The sequence below is a fragment of the Triturus cristatus genome, chromosome 11 (assembly GCF_964204655.1).
Source record: "Triturus cristatus chromosome 11, aTriCri1.1, whole genome shotgun sequence".
NCBI lineage: Eukaryota > Metazoa > Chordata > Amphibia > Caudata > Salamandridae > Triturus > Triturus cristatus.
In genome coordinates, this window is record NC_140594.1 from 579215920 (window position 1) to 579240682 (window position 24763).

A 24763-nucleotide genomic window follows, 5' to 3' on the forward strand; every position below is an offset into this window, starting at 1 on the left:
TCACAGCGTCTTGTACCTTGGTTCCTACACAATTATACCAACCATTTCTGTCAAATGTTTTTGTATCCAGGACAAAAGAAAAAATGTGGAGTTCGGTCTCCTCTTCCCTACTGGGCACCCCAGAGCAGAACTGCCAGTCCATTTGTTAGAAAATGCAAGCAGAGGGAGGGGGCCATGCCTGAACTGAAGATAGAGCTTCCTAGCTAAGGCCGGTTGTATATCATCTAAGCAAGGCTCCAAATTATAGGTGTCCTTTATTTTCAGGAAATTAACTGTAAGAGAGCCTGTGGCAGAGTTTTCATGGAGTTGGGAAAGTTTACTCCCCCTTTAGCTACTGACTAATTGTATGCGCGAGATTGCATTACATGCTACCTCCGGGTTACTCCATAGACTGTCTCTACCTATAGCGTGAAGACCTTCCTTGATGTGTGCAAACCATGCCAGTTTACTTGTTCTGGGAAATCCCAATATTTCTTGTAACTCTGTCCTATATTCGGCCAGTTCAGAGGTTACCCATAGTCGCTGCCAAAATATTAAGGGTTTACAGCCAATTTCCTCTACGATTGGTCCCACCCCTAAGTCCAGATGCAGTGGAACAAGAGGGGGAGCTTGCTGGTAGGCCGAACAACTGTTTGAAAAAATGATTCTCAGTCTTGATGATGGTCTTGGGAATACCATGCCCCCAGAGTTCGGCCCCATACATAGCAGCAATTCTTAGTTTTTTTTATAGATCTTTATAACCGGTCCTACAGGCTTATGAAAAGAGTTTCTGTATATCTTGCCCTGTGGTCTGGGCTAGCTTAAGGCTTGACTTATCCATTTGTGGCCCCCAGTCCATTTTTTCTGTTAGGGCAAGACCTAAATAGTCAAAACCAGATACCCGCTCAAGGTGGATACCATTCATGTGTGAGTTTGGACGGGTTGTGCAAGCGGAGTTGAAGATTACATGTTCTAAGCTCCATGTCCAAGAGATCTTGTTCCATCTCTTCAGAATTAATAAGACCGCCTCTGCACAGTTTGGCACTTACAATGTCTGAACAGATGATGGATAGCCAATTACATTTCGATCTAAGCCAATAGATAACTTTGTTAATAAGTGCCTCAGTATCTTCAAAACTTGGGTACCGATGTTAACTAAACGAGCATCTTAGAGTTAGCCTCTCTAGTATACAGTGTAGATTTGGGAAAGTGTGATACAACAGGGGATTTTCTCGAGGTTGAAAAATCATTGCTCTCAATCGTATCAGCCAGAGGTAGATATGGCAGAAGAGGGTTCTCATTAGCCTATGTAACTGATTGCGCAGTACTAGATGAAGAAAGCGAGTACCCTTGCGTAGGCCCCAGAAATGATGAATCAACACCCTGGTTAGAGTTAATATTGACCTGGTTAGTCGCTCCAAGTGGCACATGGGCTTTCAAGGTGGTAACGGGATCACAAACATGTGTTGCAGCTTGGCCTAGAGCAGCCGGTCCTGCACTCTTCTCGGCTCTATAAATATAACCCCTTCTTGAGTCAGTACACAAAATCTCCCTTACCAGATTTGAAGGGTTTTTGTGTGAGCAGGAGCAGATATCCACTCGTTGAGCCTCCTCTTTAGAAAGGCGCTCAACTAGAAGGACAGCCAGGCTATTGAGATTGTCTAGTTTATGAAACAATGAATTGAGGTTGGCATTACTGTGAGGCACAGAGGCGATAGCATCCTGTGATGCAGATGGCATTAAAGTAGGGAAGTTCACATGCAAGTGTTGTGTAGGGGGGAACCGGGAACTTGACTGGGCGCATCATCAACCACTAGAGTACCTATTAACATAGGGTACATTGGAAACTACATGAACTACAGGTGATAAGGTGGCCCAGGTAAGGGAGACAAAGGGATATTAACCAACAAATCCCCATCCTCGGATGCAGCCCCTTCAGTATTTCTTGCAGGTTTTGTACCTCCTTTATTAAACATATCAGGGACTTTGGTTGCTCATTTTGTACCTCTGAGTATTGTGGTATTGTTTATAATTATGGATTCCACTTCCTCAATTAAATGGTCAATGTCATCCACAGTGCAGTTACTACCGCAGAAAGATTAGTGCCAGTGCCCATAGGGGAAAGTTTCTTAGATCTCTTCACATTGGTCTTCAGAGGTTCAGATGCCTTACATTTCCCCATGCCACAGATGGGCTGTAGGGAAACAAAGTTCAAGGCCCCCGCTGCTGCTCTCTGCGAAAAAGGTACTTCATTGCTGTTGTGACAGACTAACCTTTCCGCTGGAATCTAAATCATGCCCTTTGAGTTTTGTTTTTATTTTTGCACTTGGCAGCCTTAGATGCTCCTCATCAGAGAAGTCGAGATCCATGCCTGTGATAGTGGAATGTATTCTGGATAAGAATCACTGAAATACAAGTCCTAGCACATAGCTTAGGACTTACTCCTAGCAAGTCAGGCTAATAATCTAGTATTTGCACATTGCTATCTGGTATGCTTCTGATTGGGGAGACTTCAATTCTGCTCCTTGCATAGCTTCTTCTGGTGGGCTGGGATTAGAGTATAGTGTTTGCTCATGGCAGAGAGAAATACTTCTTATAGCATAAGTTGGTCCTTGGGTTTATATTTTGGTCCTCACACAAGGCTATTGGGTGTGCTACCCATATGAGAGGCTTAGATTTTGTTAATTTCATGTGACTTTAGGGCGTGTTTAGGTTTGTTTATCTTCTATGTACTGTAAAATGATGATAGGGCCGGTCTTAGTTACATTGCCCTTACCAAGTTGGTGTCAATGATGCGTAGGCAGAACGTGTAGGGATAGGGTTATGGTGAGTATGTATGGGTGTGGATATAGCAGAGATTTGTCCTGAATTACACCATTCACTAGGCCAGATAGATTTCTTTTGGCAGGTTGTTCCAGGGGTACAAGAACACAACTCAGAAGTGTAAGGGCCACATGTTTTTTGCATCTGTGTCTGAGTATGACCAGGAAGAGCCCCTCTTTAGGCCATAGTTGGTAGGTTAGGCATATTTTACAATGTTCTCTCCAAGATTTTTAGGAAGCTGTGCCTTCGATACATTTATATGTGAGGCAGTGCAGTTTGAATATGATTTTTCAGTATTTTACTGGGAACCAGTGCAGCCTTCTGAGTTGGACGATGACTGGTTCATATTTTAGACCAAAGTTCATTTTCTTTTTTGCATTTTGCACCATTTTATAACCTTTTGATTTGGTGCGTCATACCACTTATTTCCACAGCCTAGTCTTAAGTTGATCATAGCCCCGCGAATAGTGAGGTGGTGAGAGAGAGGGACTTTCTTATGAGTTAATTTTGGTAGAAGAAGGCTTTCACAACTCTTATTTTCCAGGTGTGCTCCCCACTGTACTTTCATGTTTCTACTTTTGATGGCTACCATATGACTCAAAATACATGGATGTGGGCCTTCGGTGAGAAGGGTTTTGCAGAGTGGTGCTGGCCCTAGAACCAGGACTTCCATTTTAGGTCGTTTTGTTTGAGCCTGCTCTCACTCACCAACAAATCAATGATTTTAAAACTCTTGCTTACAGCTTCAAATTGGTTGGATACCCCAGTAACTCAGAAGTACAGCAGTGTGTTGTCCATGCGAATATGAAAATGGAAGTGGGAGGTGTGAACCAGATCCAATAAACGTTTGATTTACCTAGTCTTTATTAATGATCAGTTAGTTGGAATTTAAATGCAGAACATAACTTGTTTTCTTCTTTCTATAGTTGTGGTCACCCCTGCTAACAGAGAGCATCTAAGTTTCTGTATGACAGCATCCAACCACTGATACGGTGGATCTTAACCCACCCTATGTAGTGCCAAAGCCTATTGTTAGTGTACAACATTTGTTTAACTCTGTTTGTTTCCCTCAGGGTAACCCCGGAAGACGAAACACAACAGCTGGACCTCAGGGGGCCAAAGGGGATGAAGGAGCTCAGGTAATAACGTGAGCGAATTGTAGGATTTAGGGTATAGTCTGGTGTGGATACATGAAGGCATGCGCTTGCTTATAGTGAACAAACTGAACGGGAGCAATTGCTTCTAGCAGAGGAACCTGAGAGATCGGTGAGGCCATCCACTTAGCGCTGCCATTTGAAGGGATCCTTCATAGACAAGGATCCCCTTATAGATTACTGTGCACAAACGTTTCCGAATAGTGTGTTTATGGTTGAGGTGGTCCGTCTATGACCTTATCTCTTCATTGTTTACCTACCCCTAGAGCTATAATCTTTTATGTATCTTCTTTTGTTGCTTTTGTTCTCAGGGTGACCCAGGGCCAGATGGCATCAGAGGTGAACCTGGGCAACAGGGTCCTATAGGAGATACAGTGAGTTTTGTTTGATTGGTCCTAATTGCCCTCTCTTATGCTGGATCACGATTGCCTGTGCAAGCACCTCATCTCTTGATGTGATATGTCAACTGCATGTAATGTATTTAAAGTTGCATGGAGCCCATAGTGCGATATTGTTTGTGCCCTGGTTACTTAATGGTGTGCTGTCAGCTTAAATTGTCCTGTAAGCTTGCGTTGTATGTCATGTGAGATTAACATTTTGTATATTGTGAGTTCATATTTTGGGTCCTTTGAGATTACATTTTGTGACTGTTCAGACTACATTGTCTGACCCATGGCTCAGCACTGTGTGTCCTGTTTATATTGTGTGTCAGATAAGTTTGCTTTTTTTTGTCCGGAGTGCACAAGTTGTGTAGACCTGTGAGCTGCATTGTGTAACCTGTGAGTTTGTATTGTGTGCTGCAAGCTTGTATTGCTTTCACTGTGAGCTAACTTTGTGTGATCTGTGAGCTTATATTGTGGATCATGGAAGCTAATGCTGTTTGTCCTTTGTACTTACATTGTATGTCCTGTGATTTTACATTGTATGCACTTTGAAGTTAGATTGTGAATAAAGGAGTATGGATTATCCCCCCTGTAAACGTAGGCGCAGAATGAATTTTCTGCCCCTTTGTTTGCCCTTTTAAAATGCATTGCTGGTCGTGCACACTTGAATTGTGCTCATGCAGGCTTGCATTGTGTTTTCTGTGAGCTGACTCTGTGGGTCCTTTAGAGGATGCACAGTAATACATTGAGTGTTATCTGAACGTACAATATGTGTCCTCTAAGTGTACATTCCACATGCTTTAATCTTACATTATATGTCCTTAGAGCTTACATTGTGTTTCCTATGAGCTTAAATTGTGCGCCCTTTTGGTGTTAAATTGTATGTCTTTTGAACTTACATGATAAGCCCTGTGAGACAACACTGTGTTTCTTATTAACGTACAGAATTGTCCATTGAGCTTACATTCTCGGTTTAGTTACCTTACATTGTGTGTTTATTGAGCTTACATTGTGTGCACTGTGACCTTATCTTATGTGTCCAATAACCTTACAGTGTGTGTCCTGTGACTTTACAGTGTGTACCCGGAAAGCTTACACTGTGCGTTCACTAAGCTTATATTGTATCCCCTTGAGCTTAGACTGTGTGCCCTGCAAGCTTACAATGCACATCTTTTGATATTACATTGTGCACCTTTTGAACTTCAATTGTGAATCCTTTGAGCTTAATTTGTGAGCTTATATAATGTGTAGTGTGAGGCTTACATTATGGCCAAGTGAACTTACAATATGTGACCTGTGAGCTTACAGTGTGTGTCCAATTACCTTACATTGTGTCTCTAGTGAGCATACATTTTTGCCTTATGAGTCTACTTTGTATGCCATATGAGTTTCCAATACAAATCCACTTACACTGTGCGCCCTCTGACCTTAAATTGTACATATTTTGAGCTTAAATTGTATATCCTTTGAGCTCGTATTGTATGCACGGTGAACTTACATTATGTGTCTAGTAGCCTTACATTGTATCTCATTTGCTCTCTGGGCCTAAATTGTGCCCTTTTGAGTTTATATTGTATGTCCGTTGAGATTTTGTGTGTCGTCAGTTTATATTGTAGTCCAGTGAGATTGCGTTGTATGTTCAGTGACTGTATGTTCTGTCTATTGACCTTGTATTGTGTGTCCAGTGACCTTACATTGTCCTTCAAAGGAACTTTGATTGTGTATTCAGTGAAATTACATTGTGCATTCAGTGAGTTTACATTGTGCGCCCTATGAGCATACATTGTGTCCTGTGAGCTTACAGCGTGCACCATCATAGTGTACATTCTATGCCCTGTGAGCTTACATTACTGACTGCTGGGCTTTCATTATGCATGCTGTGAGCTAACATGTTGTGTCCTGTCTACTTACTTTGTGTTCGTAATCGGTGATCCCCATTTATCTATCTATATTTAATATTTCTGCATCTTTATGCTAATAAGCCTCAGGAACACTGTAACTTCATGCCAAGCAAATGTATTTTAAATTCTTCATCGTGGGATTCTCTCACGTTCATAAAAGGTAAAATATCACCACTGCAGTGTAGTTTTAATTGTTTTCCTTCTTTTGTTCCAGGGCACTTGTCACAAAGGGATACGTGGACCTATGGTGAGACCAACCTTTTCATCACCTTTCTTAAGTTTTCCTTTTATGGCCACATTGCTTTCTGTGTCTGGCTTTGCAGTGATCGTCAGTTGTAGCTTGTTGGCGAACAATAATTGAGCTGGGAAGTGCTGTTTTGTTTTTGTTTCTCCATCTGCACAAGCACCAGATGCATGGTTAGATGGGGTTGGCACAGTGCAAGAGAGGCAGGCTTCTGCTTTGTCCAGCAACACACTGGCACCTGAGGTTTATGGCAGAGCTGGGCTGATCCCGACCCCTGCTGTCTCCAGCCATGTGCAATCTCCAGATGTTGCAAGCAGAGAGAAGTAGTATGCTTCTCCCAGTGGTGCCATTGCTCTGTTGGTGGTACATGTTGAGGATGTGCCCAATCCTAGCTGCCGTAATCCTTGCATCAGCACCCCTTTTAATGGCCGAGCTGAGGTACATAGTGCCGAGTCCTTCCTTGACTGAACTGCAACGAGTTGTTGATCATGGAGTTTTAGCAGTGGCTGATAACCAGTGCCTAAAATCATGGACCCTGGCACCAGATACACATACCAAAGGTGGGGAGAGCCAGCTTGCTCCTGAATTAGCCCTGTTTACTGCAGCCTGCGCAGGGCCCAGATACTGAAGGTAGAACTAAGAAGGCAACAAATGTTGATGACAGAACGAGCTGCATCTTATCCCAGTGCCCTTCATGTGGTTTGACATTTTGTTATTCACTGATTCTGAAAAGTATTTGTTGACTGGTATATTAAGACCCAGGCAGATTACAAACTTTACTCAAAGCACCAACAATGATTTCCACGTACATAGTAACCTTTTAATACAAGTGTATGAATACTCACGGGTTTCTTCACACAGAGCTCAATAATATGCAGCAGTTCTTCACATTTCGCACCATTGATATTAGTGTAATTACACTTTGCATTTTATTAGAGAATAAGTCAGTTCGTTCGCTATTCATCTGTTATCTTTGATCTTTTGGCCATAATACCTTTAATGATGGAGCGTGAGAAGTCATCAGCGCTCCAACTCAGAATGAACTGCCATCAACACCACCTTTTCTTTATGGAATTGTATCCCTCCTTTTCACTCCTTATTATTTTCTCTTTCTTAAAATGTAACTTCCTTTCAAAAGCTCTTGGCTCGTCTGAAATTATTTTTTTTAAAAACTACCCTTTTAAAATAAAAAGGAATTTCAGAACAAAAACTACTTTCAAAGTGACCCCTAAATGTCATCAGCCCCCAATAGTAAGTAGATGGCTAGCTGCTAGCTCTCCAGTCTGGCAAGGTCTAAAAATAGAATCCATATCAATAGATTACACAAAAGCGACTGAAATAAGCATGCTATAATGTTCTGTTTCAGAAGTCAAGTAATCCTGACTCCACCCACTGCTGCCCTACTAATCTCTATCTGGCAGGCTGTTTTGTTTGATTGGTAAAATATAACGGCACACTGTAACCAACTTCTTTTGATAGTTTGCTGAAGTTATTTTCTTTTCTTGACATTGTCAATATCCCTGTAAATTAACACATATTTTCTGGCCTTCACCTCTAAAAAGTCACATAAAACTTAGAGTGCACTTTTAAAGGTCTCTTCTACTTATCTATGGGCCTGATTCACAGAAGTAACGTAAGACAAAATCCTAAACTTACTACTTTTGGTATTCACAGAAGGCATTTAGTAGTAGTAAAGTTAGGATTTTGTCTTAAATTTGACTTAAGACAAACTTAAGACAAACTTAAGACAGAATTAAGACAGATTTAAGACAGACTTAAGACAGACTTAAGACAGACTTAAGTTAGGATTTTGTCTTAAGTTTGTCTTAAGTCTGTCCTAAGTCTGTCTTAAGTCTGTCTTAGGTCTGTCTTAAGTCTGTCTTAAGTCTGTCTTAAGTCTGTCTTAAGTCTGTCTTAAGTCTGTCTTAAGTCTGTCTTAAAGTCTGTCTTACGTTTGCCTTAAGTTTGTCTTAAGTCTGTCTTAAGTCTGTCTTAAGTCTGTCTTAAGTCTGTCTTAAGTTTGTCTTAAGTCAAATTTAAGACAAAATCCTAACTTTACTACTACTAAATGCCTTCTGTGAATACCAAAAGTAGTAAGTTTAGGATTTTATCTTAAGTTATTTCTGTGAATCGGCCCCTATGTTTTTACAAGGGTCACCCTCACATATAAGGCAATGTTGTGCTTTACAATAATGGACAAAAAACTATTGCAGTTCACCCGGTGAACTTGCAGTGACAATGACTAGATAAAATAACTAGATTTGTAGAAGCTTGCAAAAAGAAATTGGCGAGTTTTGGTATTCAAGATTTGTTCCTGAATATGTTGGTCTGAAGGGCGCTTAGAAAGTACAGCACGGTTAGGGACAGTCCATTGTTTTCATGTAGTGAGTTCCATAGTCTTAGAGCCTGACAGGTGAATGCCCCAATGCACTTTTGATCACACTTTTTTGGGCATTGTCTTTCAAAATGTACTTCTTGTATTCTGCAGGACACCTTCTAAACATGTCAGATTTACTTGAATGACTGAATAAGAAAATGTAAATTTGCGCACACCACCGTGGCACCTTACTTTAGAAGACCACTTGATCCTATCATCTCAAAACTGAATAGATAATGTACAGTTTAATATAACTTTCTTTATTGCATTTAATACAGTTTTGATATAATTGTCTTTAACAATATTAAATTATGTCTCTTGCTCATGCCTCTTTCATTTGTTCTTTATGAAAGATTTTACTGGCTCTTCACCTCTCTCCATGCCTGTCGTGGATGTTTATTTTCAGAGGAAGAGACTACTTTCTCTTAAAGCTCTTGTAATTGCAATTCATTTTTCAGTGGTTTAAATAAATACCTGTTTGTTGCAGAGCTTTCTAACTGGATCATTAGGTCCGCAGTTATTTCTGTACAGAGTAATTACGTCCTGCTATAATATTTTTTGCATGAACAGAATTCTTCTCATTAGACTATCTAAGAAATGTTATAGTAGTTTTTTATTCAATTTTTAATCTTGCGCCATTACAAATGGAAAGTCTGTATCTGACTAATTTTGCCGTTTGTATTATTCTGCTTACGCAAATTATACAGTAAAGCAATCTAACACCCACAAGCTTCAAACTGCATTATCTCTGAAACTTCAGTTTTCAGATCTGAAGCACTTCTTCTACTTTTCCCATATTTTTAATCACTGGTATTTGTTTATTCTCAACTCATCTATATTAAAACACTGTACAAACATTTCATGGCCCTTTATCTTGGATAAAGTAATCCCTGTCATACATTATAGGACTATTACAAGTCACTGAGGAGGTCCATTATAAGGATATGGAACTCCAAGATGACTTGTAACATCCTTTTTTGTAGAGCAGAGGGTTTTTTATTCCTTATAATACAAGGTCACATCATCACCCATCCCACAAATTGCTTATATCCTTGGTGTCTTGCAACTCTTATGTAAGAGATAGTATATTTGCAGACATGATGTACATAAGTGGAATCTGTAGTGCGGAATTAAGCACAACAAAAAGTAGTTAGTAATTAGTAGTAACAATGTATTAAACTCAGTTTCATGTAAAGACATTTTAAGAAAGGTTGTATCCCAGAATAAATAGTAGCATGCAGAGTTCTTTTTTCCTGTAATGAATTATAGATTGCAAAAAATAAACTTGTTGGTATAATCTTCATCTTTGTACTTATCGCTCTTCATTTTACACAAAGAGATTATAAATCAGAAATATATTCAAACTGCAGCTGTAATGATGCTCCATGACCTGCCTTTCCCCTTGACTACTGGCTATAGTAGCAGGTATTATGACTTCACAACTTAACTGTAATAAGCAATTACATATGAGAAGCTACTCAATCAATCAATAGAACTTAATTCATTTAAAAAAAAAAAACATTAAAGCATACAAAATTTCAAAGAGGAAATATAATTTATTATCAGTGAATAAAATCTAGCAAAGCAAGTACAAATAAAATGCACACATCTAGTTTAAACATACTAGGTTATAACGCCACAAAGCTACATTTAAGAATATCTAAACAACTTCATACCTTATAAGAACCAATAGTTAAAATACAGGAATACAATAACATATAAGTTCATATTGATTATTATAAAAAGAATACCCAGCAATAAAATCTCTATATAAAAAAAAGATCAGGTCACGATCTATAATTGGGATTACAGAGGCCTACAAATCGCTATGCTTTTTAGGACAGTCTCAGATGTTTAAACCAGACGTTCAACAAAAAACGACTAACTGCAAAGACTATTGGGCCTGAGGTATCTGTTTTTAGAAACCTATGTGCAATCAAATAACGTGTAGTTTTTAAATTTAAACAGATTGGGTGTATCCAAAGCCTGCGAGAATAATAATACGCAGTGCAAGAAACAAAAACATGTTCTTCTGTTTCTGGAACTAGGCCACATACTGGGCACTTATCTGAAGCTTGCTTTCTGGCACAATCACCAAACGTCCTTAGTGGTAAGCAGCTCAATCAAAATCTCAGATACATTCTCTTTGCTAATGGTGTGGAAACCATATCTAGAAATAATTCAAATTTGTGGTCTAGGCTTAAAGCTCAGAAGCCGACTTGTCAAGCAACCCACTTTTGTACTTAAGAGATATTGGTCATGCACATATTCCCAATATTTGTGTTTTTTTCAGGAAGTATCACTGCCTTACTTATTCCCTTGGGTTGATCCCATTGATTGGACAAACCAAGTGACCTAAACCAAGTTGCCACATGTTTCAACCAGGGAATCTTTTTGCCACTGTTCACCCTCAACAGCTCCTTCAGAGTCTCTCGATAATCTATTCTAAATCTAAAAATATTGTAATTGAAACAAATTGTGCTTCAAAAATATCATCGTCAAGAATATTGTTTTTTGGGGTAATATTGTTTTTAATATTGTTTTCAGTAATATATTTGTAAAAATTATAATTCCCATTTGTTAATGGCCAGGCCCTGGGGGATGGGGTCCCCATGGCTGAAACCGACCCTGGGAGGGGGGTTCACCTCCCGTATTCAGAATAAAAAAATGAAAAGACCGGGCACCGTGGGATGGGTTCCCTGGGGATGAAATTGGCTCAGGGAGGGCAACCACATTGCCCCCCTCCCCCGGTTGTTTATGACCAGGCCCCAGGGGATGGGGTCCCTGGGGACAAACTCGGCCTGGGGAGGGGGACCAGGAGGCCCCTCCCCATTTGTTTATGTCCAGGCCCCGGGGGATGGGGTCCCCGGGGCCAAAAACAGTCCAGGGAATTGGGCCACGTGTTCCCCTTCCCCTATTGAATTATAGCCGGGCCCCAGGGGATGGGGTCCTCGGGGCCAAAATCACCCCGGGGAGGGGAGACGCGCCGCCCCATCCCCATTCAAATGTGGCCTGGCCACTCACACACCCACTCACAGACCCACTTACCCACTCAGAGACCCACACAGACACTCACACACCCACTCAGAGACTCACACACCAACTCACAGATCCACTCAGACACTCATGTACTCACTCAGACCTACTTATTCACACACATCCAATCACAGACCCACTCAGCGACTCACACACCCACTCAGTCTCACGCACCCACTCATAGACCCACTCAGACACTTGCACACTCACTCACAGATCTACTTAGACACTCATACATCCACTCACAGACCCACTCAGATACTTATGTACCCACTCACAGACCCATTCAGACACTCATGCACTCACTCATAAACCCAGTCAGACACTGATGCACCCACTCACACATCCAGTAAGACACTTATGCAGGTACACCCAGCCTCACTCAGACACTCACACATCCAGTCACATCCCCACTGAGACACTCATGCACTCACACACTCACTCTCAAAGGTTAGACGTCTGAGTTAGAAGTTTACCTAAAAAAACAAAGGATACAGGTATGTTATAGTGAGGAAATTGAATTTAAAAAAACATAGAAATTCACTGAAAAAACTAAAGGTTACAGAGACATCAGATTTCACTCGCACAAACCCAGTGAAATTCAGCAGTTATTGTTACCTGAGCTAACTATAACTTATGCCCCTGCAATGTAATGCTGATGACCTCACATATTACATCACTGATGACATGGTCATGACAATTAGTTCAGGGGAGGCTAGTATGGCCTCCCCCTCATTCCTTACAATTTATGTGGGGGTTGCCCTGAGCAACCCTGTGCTCTGGGGACCACCACCTCCACAGGGCTAAATCTAACTTTTTCACGGGGGCACCAGCTCCCGCGCAACCCCAGAGATCACCACCTCCCTGGGGCTAAATCTGAAATAATGTGGTGGGGGGCACAAGCCCCCCCCTGCAGACTCGGCGGCCACCACCTCCATGGGGCTGTGTCCTGCAATGGAAGTGGGCCGCGCTGCCCCTCTCCTGGAGCCATAGATGACCCACGAAACACCACCTCCCAGGGCTGGCTCCTGCTATGTCCTGGGGTGCCCACATCGGGACATAGCTCTTTGCTATGCCTTAGCTGGAGCATTACAACTCCCGTCAAGCCATAGCAAACTATGCTCCGCTTGGAGCAAGCTAGAGTATTTTGCTCTTGCTTGCTCAAAGCGGAGCATAATTGCTTTGAAACAGAGGGAGCTGCGTGTTAGCAGCTCCCTCGGTGTCAAAGCAGTGCCGGCTCCCGCAGGAGGTGGAGAGCCTCCAGGGACCGCAGGGGCTTTGATGCTCCCGCCATGGTCCCCAATGGAGTGGGTGCCCTGAGTGGGACCAGGGCACCCACAAGTGAGGCCGTGCCTGGGGGGAATTCCCCGGGACCGAAAGCAGCCCAGGAGTGGGGTAGCACAGCCAATCTCCTATTATTTTCTTTTTTTAATTATGTAAAAAACTAGGCCAGGCCCTGGGGGAAGGGGTGCCCGTGGCCGTGGCCTGAAGAGCTGCTCAATCCCCCTGCCTTTTAGTTAAAAAACTTTTTTATTAAAAAGGCAGGGCTCCAAGGAATAGGGTTCCCGGGGACAAAATAAATAAAAATAAAGGTTGGCAGGTCACCGGCAGCCACGACCCCTTTCTTCACCACTCTGCAAACATGCCTCCTGGTACACTGTTGGTTGGGGATGAAGCCTCCTTGGCTGCTGGGGGTTCTTGGGGGCCAACAAGACCTCCTGTTACCTCCAGTAAGTCCCACACAGTGGGATTGCTGAGAAGCCTTCAGAGGCCATGCCCCCATTCTCCACCACTCTGCACACGCACCTCATGGTGCACTACTTGTTTGGGGATGAAGTCCCCTTGCCTCCTGAGCATCCTTGTGGGCCAGAAACTACTGTTACCTCCAGTAAATCCCACACTGCATGATTGCTATGAGGTGGTCGGAGGCCAGGCCCCCTTTCTCCACTACTCTGGAAACGTGCCTCCTGGCGCACTGCTGGTTGGGAGATTAAGTCCCCTGGGATGCTGAGGGTCCTTGGGGGTAAGAAACCCGTTCTGTTAACTCCAGCAAGTGCCAAACAGCGGGAGCTGGTCGCAGGTGTCACCCCCTGTCTCTACCACTCTGCAAACGTGACTACTAGTTAACAACCCATAGAAAGGTTACAGGGACGTTATAGTTAGGAATTAGCATTTAAAAAACCTTAGAAATTCACTGAAAAAAACAAAGGTTACAGGGAAGTTATAGTTAGGCTCAGATTTCACTCATACAAAACCAGTGAAATTCTGCAGTTATAGTTAGCTGAGCCACCAGGCCAATGGTGTCAGGGTATTACTACCCTGCCCCCTTCTTTTTGTTTGATGTTTTTTCTTGGAACTCGGCCGAATCAGAGTCCCAATATGGCTGCCAACACTTCCTGGTTGAAGTGTTGGCAGACAATTAGTTCTCATTTTGAAATCTGTCGAATTCATGGAGGATGCCCTAGATATCTTTTTTCTTTAATAACTCTAAACTGAATGCATTTGCACCAGATTACAAAAATAGATGTTTCTGGACCAAGATCTAGCTTTCTTCCAATTTTGGTGAAATTCCATTTAAGGATTCGAGCTGTAGTCGTGTTTAAAATCCCAATGGGAAATTGCATGGGAAAATTCCTTTTGGAACCCTCCTTTTTTCTCAGCCCCCGCTTGACGAATCACCCCGAAACTTTTGAAGTGATTGGTGTACTAGTTCTGTAAATTTCCTGAAGATTTGTCAAATGGCATTAAAGTTATTGGCAAAACAAAAAACGCTTTGTCTATGGAAACTAGGTCCGAACTATAACTACCTACTGGCGACTGCCAGTAGTTTTTATATAGCACCAGCATCTTATCATGAGGCACATAGTACTAGCACTCCACTATTACTAATATTGGGCAAAAGCTATGAATAGAAATGGCTAGTGACAGACACCAGGTTTCTCACAAGGGGTCAATATCCCAGTGGCTCGCAATTTATTAACTACAGAGAATGCATTGTAATTGTTTGCTGAATTTTATTAATTTTCCTGTGTTCAGTTTCGCATTTGTGAATTTATAACAAATATTGTACTACATTCGGTATTTGGTTAAAGGTGGACAGTGATGTTTGTTTTTTACGTAAAGTTGAGTCATGCCATGCACGTTTTTGAAACTCTTCTATGTCCTTCACCACTTTGTTGGTTGCCATGACAACCATTTTGGCTTGTGTCACGAGTGCAAAACGATAAAAAGAAACATACCTGAGTGATGCCAGATGTAGTGAGCGAGGCGGACTCGTCCGCCGAAACGCGTCTGGGTTTCATCTTATTGAATAAAGATTTTCTTTGAATCACCGCATCCCACGGAGTCAGTGCCTGTTTTGAATTGTTGAAACTAGGATTGGAGAGAATATATATATATATATATATATATATATATATATATATATATATATATATATATATATATATATATATACTTAAAATGTAAGATACTAAAAAATAAAATTAATATAATGTAAAATATATTTTTTTATAATTGTGTGTGCATTTACATATATAGTATTTAATATTAGTGGAATGTATTTAATATTAATTATAATGTTATATATTATAATATTTAAGATGCACTACTTTAAACTCTATATATTTAAAAAAAAAAAATTTTTATTTTTTGAGACAATATTATTGCCAACTATATTTTCCCCCGATATTTTTGTACTAACCATTATAAGTATTGGACACAATATTGTTATAAACAATATTTGTGACACAATATTTTTGTCAACGATATTGTTTCCCATGAAATTGTGTCAGTGATACCTTTGAATAATGATAGGTAGGCACCTAGGTCATTACTCATTTGTTTGTCTTACACAATGAGGATGTACACCCACCAGTAAATGGAGCACATGGCAGCTGAAAATAAACCACATGAGCCAAATTGTTGGTACAGCCAGTTATGGTTAAATACCAACAACACAGATTCAAGGGCCCACCTCAGACAACACTTGAGCACCAAAGTCATCTAAGAACCCCCACCAACTAAAAATTATAGGAAAATTAAAGTATGTGGGGAAGCCCAAGTGACATTATAACTGTCTTTTATTATGGCTGCTTTGAGGACAGCCCAGAACTTGGCCACACTTCTCTTGGAGGGAAAACCACATTATGTACGAGTGTTAGAGGGAAGTCTAGGAGTCATCATTAAGATTGCTGGGAAGTAACCGAGCCAGTTCTGGTTGGACTTCTAGTGCCCTGCTGAGTAAGAAAGTAGTGTTTGGGGGATGTTTTATCAGAGGGATGGCTGTAGACGGGAATATGAGCCCTCGTGTAATAACTTGATGTCTGTTTTTTACATCCAGGGAGAGGAGGGCATACCAGGCCTAGCTGGTCCCCCTGGTGAGCAAGGAGTTCAAGGGGAGCAGGTGAGTCTGGATCAGTATACATCACATCAGGTCCTTGAGGAGAGATAGATACTACATGGGATTGATGTAGGAGTGGGAGTGAGGGAAGAACATGAAGGCAAGTGATTGAGAAGCAATGAAGGGAGTATCAAATAATGGAAGGGTAGACTTCAGATGGCGTTAAGTGAAGTAAACACAATTTTTGTAATGAAAGGTATGTACAAAACATATTACTGTTATCAATATACAATATGGAGGAATAGTGGTGCATATACACAGATAATAAGGGAGTGAGAAGACATGGGGGAAGAGGATTCAACTAAAATCAAGAGTCAGGGGCAGTACGTGATATGATGATGGAAGATTAACACAGAAATAGATTAAAAGGAAATATGTTTGGGATAAGAAGTGCCAGGAAGGATGTTGGTGATAGAAAACAGAAGATCTAGAAAGAAAAGAAGTCCGGTGGCAGCAAATGTGCAGAAAGTGAAGAGTACAGTTTCCTGAAGGTTTCATAGTAGAGAAAACATGACATCACCTCTTTGGTACATGGTTAGAAATAGAGAAGAGAGAACAATGAACCAGAAAGCAGGAAGTATCAAATTATTGGAGGCTGTATGAAGATTTCCCCTGCTCAGTGCCTTTGATGAGAGTAAAATGACAGTGAAATGTCTGGATCTCACCCATCCCTTTTTGTTTAGGGAATCCGAGGCCCCAGAGGAATCAGAGGTGCAAATGGACCCCCTGGAATTCATGGGGTGCAGGTTTGTGTGCATAATATTTAAAATGTATTAGAGAGGATATTCCATTTCAATGTTAGCTTCCTCACAGAAGTTTTGTCAACGTGAACGTGTCTAATTAGTGTCTTGTGCATATTTCTTCCAAGCGGTATCCTCAGTGTGTGTCTCCTCCCATCAGGGGCCTCAGTGTGAGCTTCCTTTTAGCAGTAAATCACTGTGAATATCTTGTTGCATGTCCAATAGTTTCAGCTTCTTATGAACAATGCTCAGTATGAGCTTCCCTCAGCAGTCTCCTTGGTGTGAGCAATGTCATGGTAGTGCTTCCTTTAAGACTCCTTGCAAGGTACTCAGAATGTGCTTGCTCTAGTGGTGCTTTGTGAGTGGTATTGTGCTACAGAAGTGTGAGTGTAGCACATCAGTGGCCCCTCAGTGCTTTAGGACTAAGGTTGTGTGAATTGCCCATTAGTTTCATCTCTTAGTGTTACAATTCTCTAGCCTAGCAAGCATCCTCTTAACGGTGCACCAATATATTTGCTAGGCAATCATTTTTGCATCAACAGTTATGGGATTTGTTTTCCTCATTTTCACTCCCTTAGGGTCGCCCTGGAAGAGCTGGTTCTGCTGGAGAAGTCGGAGGGCCAGGACCAACGGGCAAAAAAGTAAGTCAAGTTCTGTTACCTTAACCTGCAAAAGAAAGAATGTCCCTTTCCTTAGCCCGGACCTGGCATAGGTTGGGACTGACCCCAGATGAGACCTGCTGAGCCTCGGGCTTACTTAGGCTGGGGCTGACTTAGTGTCAGGAATTCCATAGTCTGTTACGGCAAGGATAGTATAAATAGTTCTTAGCAGGCAGTATTCTATTTCCCTTGAAGCTCAATAGGTCCTATCTGCTTGTTATTACTTTAGCTTCCTTCTCATTTAACAGTATGTCATGTTTAAGGTATGTGCTTTCAGCAGAGGTTTAGCCTGATTTGGGATACTATTGTAACATAAAACTCTCCTTAAAGGTATGTGTTGTGATGAAAAATAAATGTTAACTTTATGGCTTATTCCTCTATTACTCAGTCATACTTACTTTGCAAAAACCTTTAATAGCTTGTATTGTTCCTGCACAAGGATAAGTCTTCTTAGTCTAAAAAATATATAATACTTCCATGTATAAATTTGATTTAAAAGTGAATAACAAACCGCTCATTAGCAAATCAAATCAGTTGGGTAGTACAGCCTCCTGTCTGAGTCATCAACGCAATGGGGCCTGTAAAGAAGAATCTTTTGGGGTACTTGAAGTAGTACTCCTGTGTACACTTTTACGTACTCTTAAATGTCTTTGTGTATTAGCTCCAAACTTCTTAAAATTGGTATACAGTGGAAAAAACAGGGACTGTTCGTATACAATTAGTATAAAGAGAACAATGGACTGCACCCTGTTTGCACTTATGAAGAGAGAGTTGAATGTCCACAAGAGTGAGTTGGATGTTTCAGGTTGATTCAGAAAGGAGTGTATGAGTACTCCTGAAGTACTACGTCCCATACTCACAAATGCTTATGTGAATTGACATCAAAACATAACGTGTATTTGTAAAATGCACGTTCACCCAAGGGTATCATGTCACTGAATAACAGATGTTTATTGTTACCCAACTCAATGGTACTCATTTTATCAAAATTAGAAGGATGAAAGGTTGAGTGGACCTGCCGGGATTTGAACCTGTGACCATCAGGTTGAACACAGGCCCCTACAGTGGATGCAGTAGTCCACTAAGCGACCAAATCCAGGTGACAATCTTGATGTCTACACCTTTCTTAGATAGTATACTCACAGGCCTTATTAATTGATCCACCTTCTTTCCAATCAAGCTTAACCTAAGACACATAAGAATCTGCACTTAAGGTTCTTCTCTTGGATTGCTTAAATGCAGATTTGATATTGGTATCCTAACGTCGAATGGACCTGATGCCTCTGTTTGGACAGGCAGTACCTCTTGTGCCTACTGCTTTCCCTGATCTTCCCCTAGCAGAGTGCGCAAGGATGAACAATTCAGCTGCAGTAGAAAGAACCTTTACACTGGGTGCTATTTTGTGCTTCTGCAATTTCCTGATGTCATCTTCCAGCCTGGTCCAAGGCAGACGCATTCACAATCTTTGAGGGTCCTCCTACAAATCTGCTTGGAAAAGGGTCATTGCTCCACAGAATGGGGGTTTGAGAAACAAGCCACAGTAAGCACATGGATCATTTGCTGCCTTCCTTACCCTTCCTTTTGGGCACAAGACAAAAAAGGATGGTATTTCTATTAAAAAAAGAGTGGAAAAACAAAATTTCTGATGGTGACACTGAAAACCTCCTTAGATGTCAAGGGACACCTTAGAGGTACAGACAAATATATTCTCGGACGAAAGAGAGTTTAGAAACCCCTCAGAAGTTTTGTTATTTCCAACAAGTTGTATGGGGATCTCAGAACTGTTGGTCCAAACTACTGCCAGTTACAAGGACAGATGGGATAGAAAGGTGTGCTAGATTCTTAAAGGGGTAATCTCTTATTCTTTACATGTACAGATCTGTTACTTTCCCCTGCATTTATACATGTTTTTCAGGTATGTTGCAATGTTATGCTCAGCAGGGTTTTTTTTTTCGAGGAGAATTTATCTTGTTTATTATTGTAAATAAATCGAGTGGAAAAACATTTGAGATTTGGTAAATTGGCCACAGTGTTTTCTATGTCACTGATAGGACTTTTTTGTGCTTTCCATTTATTGACTAATGGTAATATTTATTATTAAGAAATATACACATACACATATATGTGCGGTTGTAGCATATGTGATGTTAGATACACGTGCTCTGAATACTTCTGCTTGTTGGGCCCAGACATGTGCAACTTATTTCCTTTGAAGAAGTCTTGAGCCACAAGGACTATTGTGACTTCTCCCTTCCTTGGCCCATAATACACCAATATAATGACTCCCCCTCAGATTGTATTCTTCTGCCATCATGTTTGGCACTTCGAGTGCCAGCTCTGGGACTGTTGCATTCCTTGCCGGATTATTCGGACCAGCCTTTCGACCTTCGGAATCCTAAGACTTAGAGAACAACACCATGCCTCCTGCACCCGCCAAGAGAGTTCTGCATGATTCCTTGCTCTTCTCTTGACGCATTGTGAACAACAAGCCTCGATGCACCACTGTCAGGGACTCCCGTTCATCAACAACACTTGACACCCCAGTCTGCATTTTGGTAAATAACTGTAGGGAAAGGTATGGAACATGCACCATTTAAATTCTGTTTAACCTGCAAAACCAACTGCTCCTGGTCTGAGCAGCATGGTGTATGTATTCTTTAGCACAACAAGACCCCCTGCAATGCCTGGTGTGCCTTTCGGTGCAAGAAGACACTCCTTTCTCAGGGACTGGCACTGGGCACATCATAAAATGTAGCAGCCCACATAGCCCAAGACCTCCCAACCTTTCAGCCCGAAGACCTCCTCAAGGTGGAGAAGGAGCAGGCAGGCCCATTCAGCATTCCAGCTGCCCAGGGTGGCAAGAGCCCTTAGTTAATTGCTTTGAAGGCCTCTGACGTTGAACAAAGAGTTGTGGAGCAACCTCGCTTAAGCCCTAAGTGTTGAAAACTAAAACGACTCCCACAGTCCCAGTGAAGTTGATGCAATTGGGTCATTCTCAACCTTGCTCCAAAAAGTGCCCCACAATTGAAGCACTGCACTGCTCCAGCGGGAGCCGAGCAACGAGGCTCGAGTCAAACCTCAAGAGGCACTGATCCTCAGGTCTTGCATTGACAGCGGCTACATCTCAGCCTCGATCACCATGCTTGATGCTGAACAACCACCGCCCAAGGGTGTTGAACCACGGCAAGTGTCAATGCCCCCTTGACACAAGCGGCTACCTTCAGAGCTGAGGTCGATGCTGAAAGCACAGCCCCGGAAGACTTTGAAGCTGATGCCAGTGGTACCTTCGACACAGAGGCTTTCATCTTCCTTCAACAGTCCAAGGTCCTGGACTCGGGCAGAAGATAATCTTGCAAAGAGGAAGATCTTCACCAAGCCTCTAGAGCCTACATATGCAGCCTTCCGTACTCTCAAAATGAGTAGGGTCACTTATGAGGAGGAAGTTCCCTTAAAGCCTCCAACAACTCCTGCACCAAAAAAGGATAGAGACAGGGCAGCAAGCCCACCTTTATTTCCATCTGTTGTAGGTACTCTCAACCACCACCTCCGCCAGACTCTTGGTCAGATCGCAACTGCTCATACTACTTGCAGGACCCATTTGAAAAGCCCTTAACCCCTGGGGATAGGGACGACTCCTGGGAGGACTAAAATATAAATCCTCCTGATGATCCAAAGAGCCCTATCCTTACAAAGCCTCTCCACCAGACAATACCACCACATACCATGTGGTGATAGAAAGGGCTGCTAGGCACCACAACTTAAAATTGCATGTGCTGCAAGATAGATGATTTTCTGGTGGACATCCTGTCCACGTGGTGCAGTACCTCTCTGGGTTGTTGAGCATGCTATAGACAACCGCAGACAACTGTAAACTTTAAAGAGCCGGTAAAAGCAAATGCTGTCACCCCTAGGGAGCAAGCGCATTGACACTGTGATCAAGCACAAGGTGGTTGGAGATGCCACCCACTGACACATTGCCAACTCTGCAGATCTCTCCTTCTGCTACATTAGGGATCTTTGAGAGAAGTAGAAGGAACTTATAAAGCACACTCCGTGACCCTCAGAAGGACAGGAAAAGAATTAGTGGCAGAGGGCAAGGTTATTAACGTTGCTAATATCAGGTGTGCTCTGGATGTGATGGACCACATGTCAGCCAAATACTACATCAAAAAGCGGGGGAGCAACCTGCTCTTCCCAGCTGTCAGTACTGGCACAGGAGACTTGACATCTAGTGATCCCCGACAAAATACGCCTCTTTGGGAAACACTTGCAGGAAGTGAGCAACAATATCACAGATATGGTAAGCAGAATGCATCAGTTAGTCCATGACTGGGAACTGAGCCCACAAGTGCTCCATAGGTACTTTTACCAATTTGACCATTAACCTGTTTGACACTACTGGAAATGACCACTGGAAATTGAAAATGCCAAAACCTTGACTCCAGGTGGCCATAGCCACAGTCCATGAGTAATGCACTGTGGATGAGCTGGTCTGAGCTTACACTTTTCCTCCTGTCCCACTAATTTCGAACATGGTCAGGAAACAGAGGCAGGTATCCTTACTTACTTCACACTTCTGGTGATGTCCGTCATCCCACGAGAAGCAGACATCAGGAAAGATACTTATGATCCAGAACTGGGGTTGCTAGTAAGTAACTTTCATTTATTGAGTCTTTTAACTTTTGCATTGTAATGTTACTTCTATGGTATTCATTATTAAAGCATGCAAATCTATGAAATATTCAATGACGGAGAAGGAAAAGTTACTTACCTGCAACTACAGTTCTCCACCTTTGGTATGTTTCATAGTTTTACATTCCACCTGGCAAGCTTAATTGGGAGTTGGAGCTGTTAGCCCTTCAGTCAGAGTTGGGTTCACATAATGAAGTGGCTACTCTGTGGCTGTTTTAGTGCTGAGTTTATGGGACAGTGATATGTTAACATTGACAGCTGAGGATTCAGAGCATGATAAAAGGCAATATTCAAGCATGTGAATCTATGAAAGATACAAAAGTAGGAGAACTGAATTTATGGGAAAGTAACTTTATCTTATTAGTTATCCAGAATGAGAGCTGAGGAGGAGGGTAAGGACCATACACAGGCGCTTGAACACACATTAGTCCAGTTTCTGGTGTGCAGCATGTGCTTCAAAGAGGTGGTCAGGGGACAGTTACACTGCTTCATCTGTGTTGTTAGGTTGCGGAGCACACATTTTGATGCTGTCATTCTAGCCTTCATTGTGCAGCTCAGGACTAAGGGCTAATGTGGATTAACTATTTTTTTAGATTGCACCGTCTGAATGTTCTCTTTCAAACCTGTTTTCCTCTTTCGCAGCTCGTAAAGAAGGGCCAATGATTGTGGCAGGTTGTGCCATCCTGTACTGCCCTATGCTTTAGAATGCTTTTCTTCTGTTAAATGCCCATCAGCAGCTAGTTGTGGCTTATTCTTTTTTTCCTACTCTTTATTAAAGATATGGCCATAATACAGTGGGCATAACAGCCATAGAACATTGTAAGGATTTCCATTACAATGCACTAATCTCAAAACATGCAGACATTTTCCCAGGTATCAATGCTATTCAAAGCGTTGGTTCTGAAAGTTCAACCTATAATGAATGAAAGGAAAATCAATAAAACAAATAAACAGCAGCACAACAAATATCATCGGCATGCAAGTATAACTGACGTGTTTGATTCAGTTCATCACATCAGAGGAAGGCAACTAACATGCTGTTTAAGTGACATTGCAATCGTATGATAGAGCAGAATTGGTGGCCTACATACAATTAAATAATGAATGTTCTATTGGGATGAAACAGGTATGTCATCATCTAGTCTTAGCACAGTTGACTGGGTGCGCCAATATTTCATCAATGGTAACCAAATATCCTTTGGCCCTGATTGAATGGGTATTAGTTCAGTACAAGGTGAGCTGGTCCTGGCAGTATACTGCATCTGCAAGCCAGTCTGTTACGGTTGGCAAAGCACGGCGTCCCCATCTCATTGCCATTCTGCGCTTTTCCAACAGCAGAAGAAGCGCAGTCAGCCTATGCCTGTCCGATGATACCACTTGTTCGAATCCCAATAGTGCCATCCGGTGGAGCGCTCAAGGTGGCACTCCAGAATGCTATCAAGTGCAGTAAAAATCTCCTCCCAGTACTCAGAGATACCCCGGCATGACCAGGTCAGATGCAAGAAGTCAGCATCTGGGAAATGGAGCCTGCTACAACTGGAGTTCGTACTAAGGCCAATTCTTACCATTCTCACTTAGGTGTAATTTAGTCTGTGAATTAATTCAAAATGGATAAGGCAAAGTCAATAATTGGGGGACAGAGCACGATATCTGCACCCAGCAGTAATGCTAATGGGCGTCAGTTAGTGGTGGTGTGATGTCGGTAGCCCAGGCTGCCGTACTGCTTGGGGCACGTATCGGTGCCGATGTTTACATGCTAGTATTTCGTTTTGTGATAAGCCTATGTGGTGAGGGGGAAGTAGGCTAGCTTGAATCCAGTGGCACAGCGAGCAAGGGACCCACGTCTAGGCATACCCATCCCGTCCATCACTTGCTGCTGCAGCACTTTTTGCCCTAAGTGGGATGGGTATGCCCAGACGTGGGTTCCTTGCTCACTTAGGGGAGAGGAGTTGGCCTAACGGCTAGGGCGGTCGACCTCGAATCTGGGGAACTAGGTTCGAGTCACGGCAATGACGCTGAACAGCCTGTGATTCTGGGCAAATCACTTAATCTCCCAGTGCCTAACAAAAATGAATGTGTCCTAATGTAATGCAACTGGTGCTATGTAAAGCACTCTGATACCCGATTCGGGTCAAGTTTGCGCTATATAAAACTATATACATTTTTTTTTTTTTTAACTGTGCCACTGGATTCAAGCTACCCTGGCTGATGAGGTGTGTTACCCCAAAACCGGTCCCAGGATGCTTGTTTTACGATCCAGGGAGGACCTTGCTTGGCAGTTTGGACTGGACTGTTCCCATGAGGAGTACAGTCAAGACTGATTTGCCTATGGCTGGGTCCAAACTGGGATGGTGTAGTGAGCAAAAGAACAAT

General features: G+C 42.2%; 1 protein-coding gene across 2 annotated transcripts in view; it reads left to right on the forward strand.

Moving 5' to 3' along the window:
- LOC146785119 (uncharacterized) overlaps positions 1-24763 on the forward strand; it is a 578200-nt gene that overhangs the window by 148236 nt on the left and 405201 nt on the right. For both annotated transcript variants that reach the window (XM_085633808.1, XM_085633809.1), the window contains exons 13-18: positions 3876-3941; positions 4268-4330; positions 6455-6487; positions 16240-16302; positions 16983-17045; positions 17618-17680. In XM_085633808.1, the coding sequence (XP_085489934.1) occupies positions 3876-3941; positions 4268-4330; positions 6455-6487; positions 16240-16302; positions 16983-17045; positions 17618-17680 (351 nt within the window). The remainder of the gene's footprint in view (positions 1-3875; positions 3942-4267; positions 4331-6454; positions 6488-16239; positions 16303-16982; positions 17046-17617; positions 17681-24763) is intronic.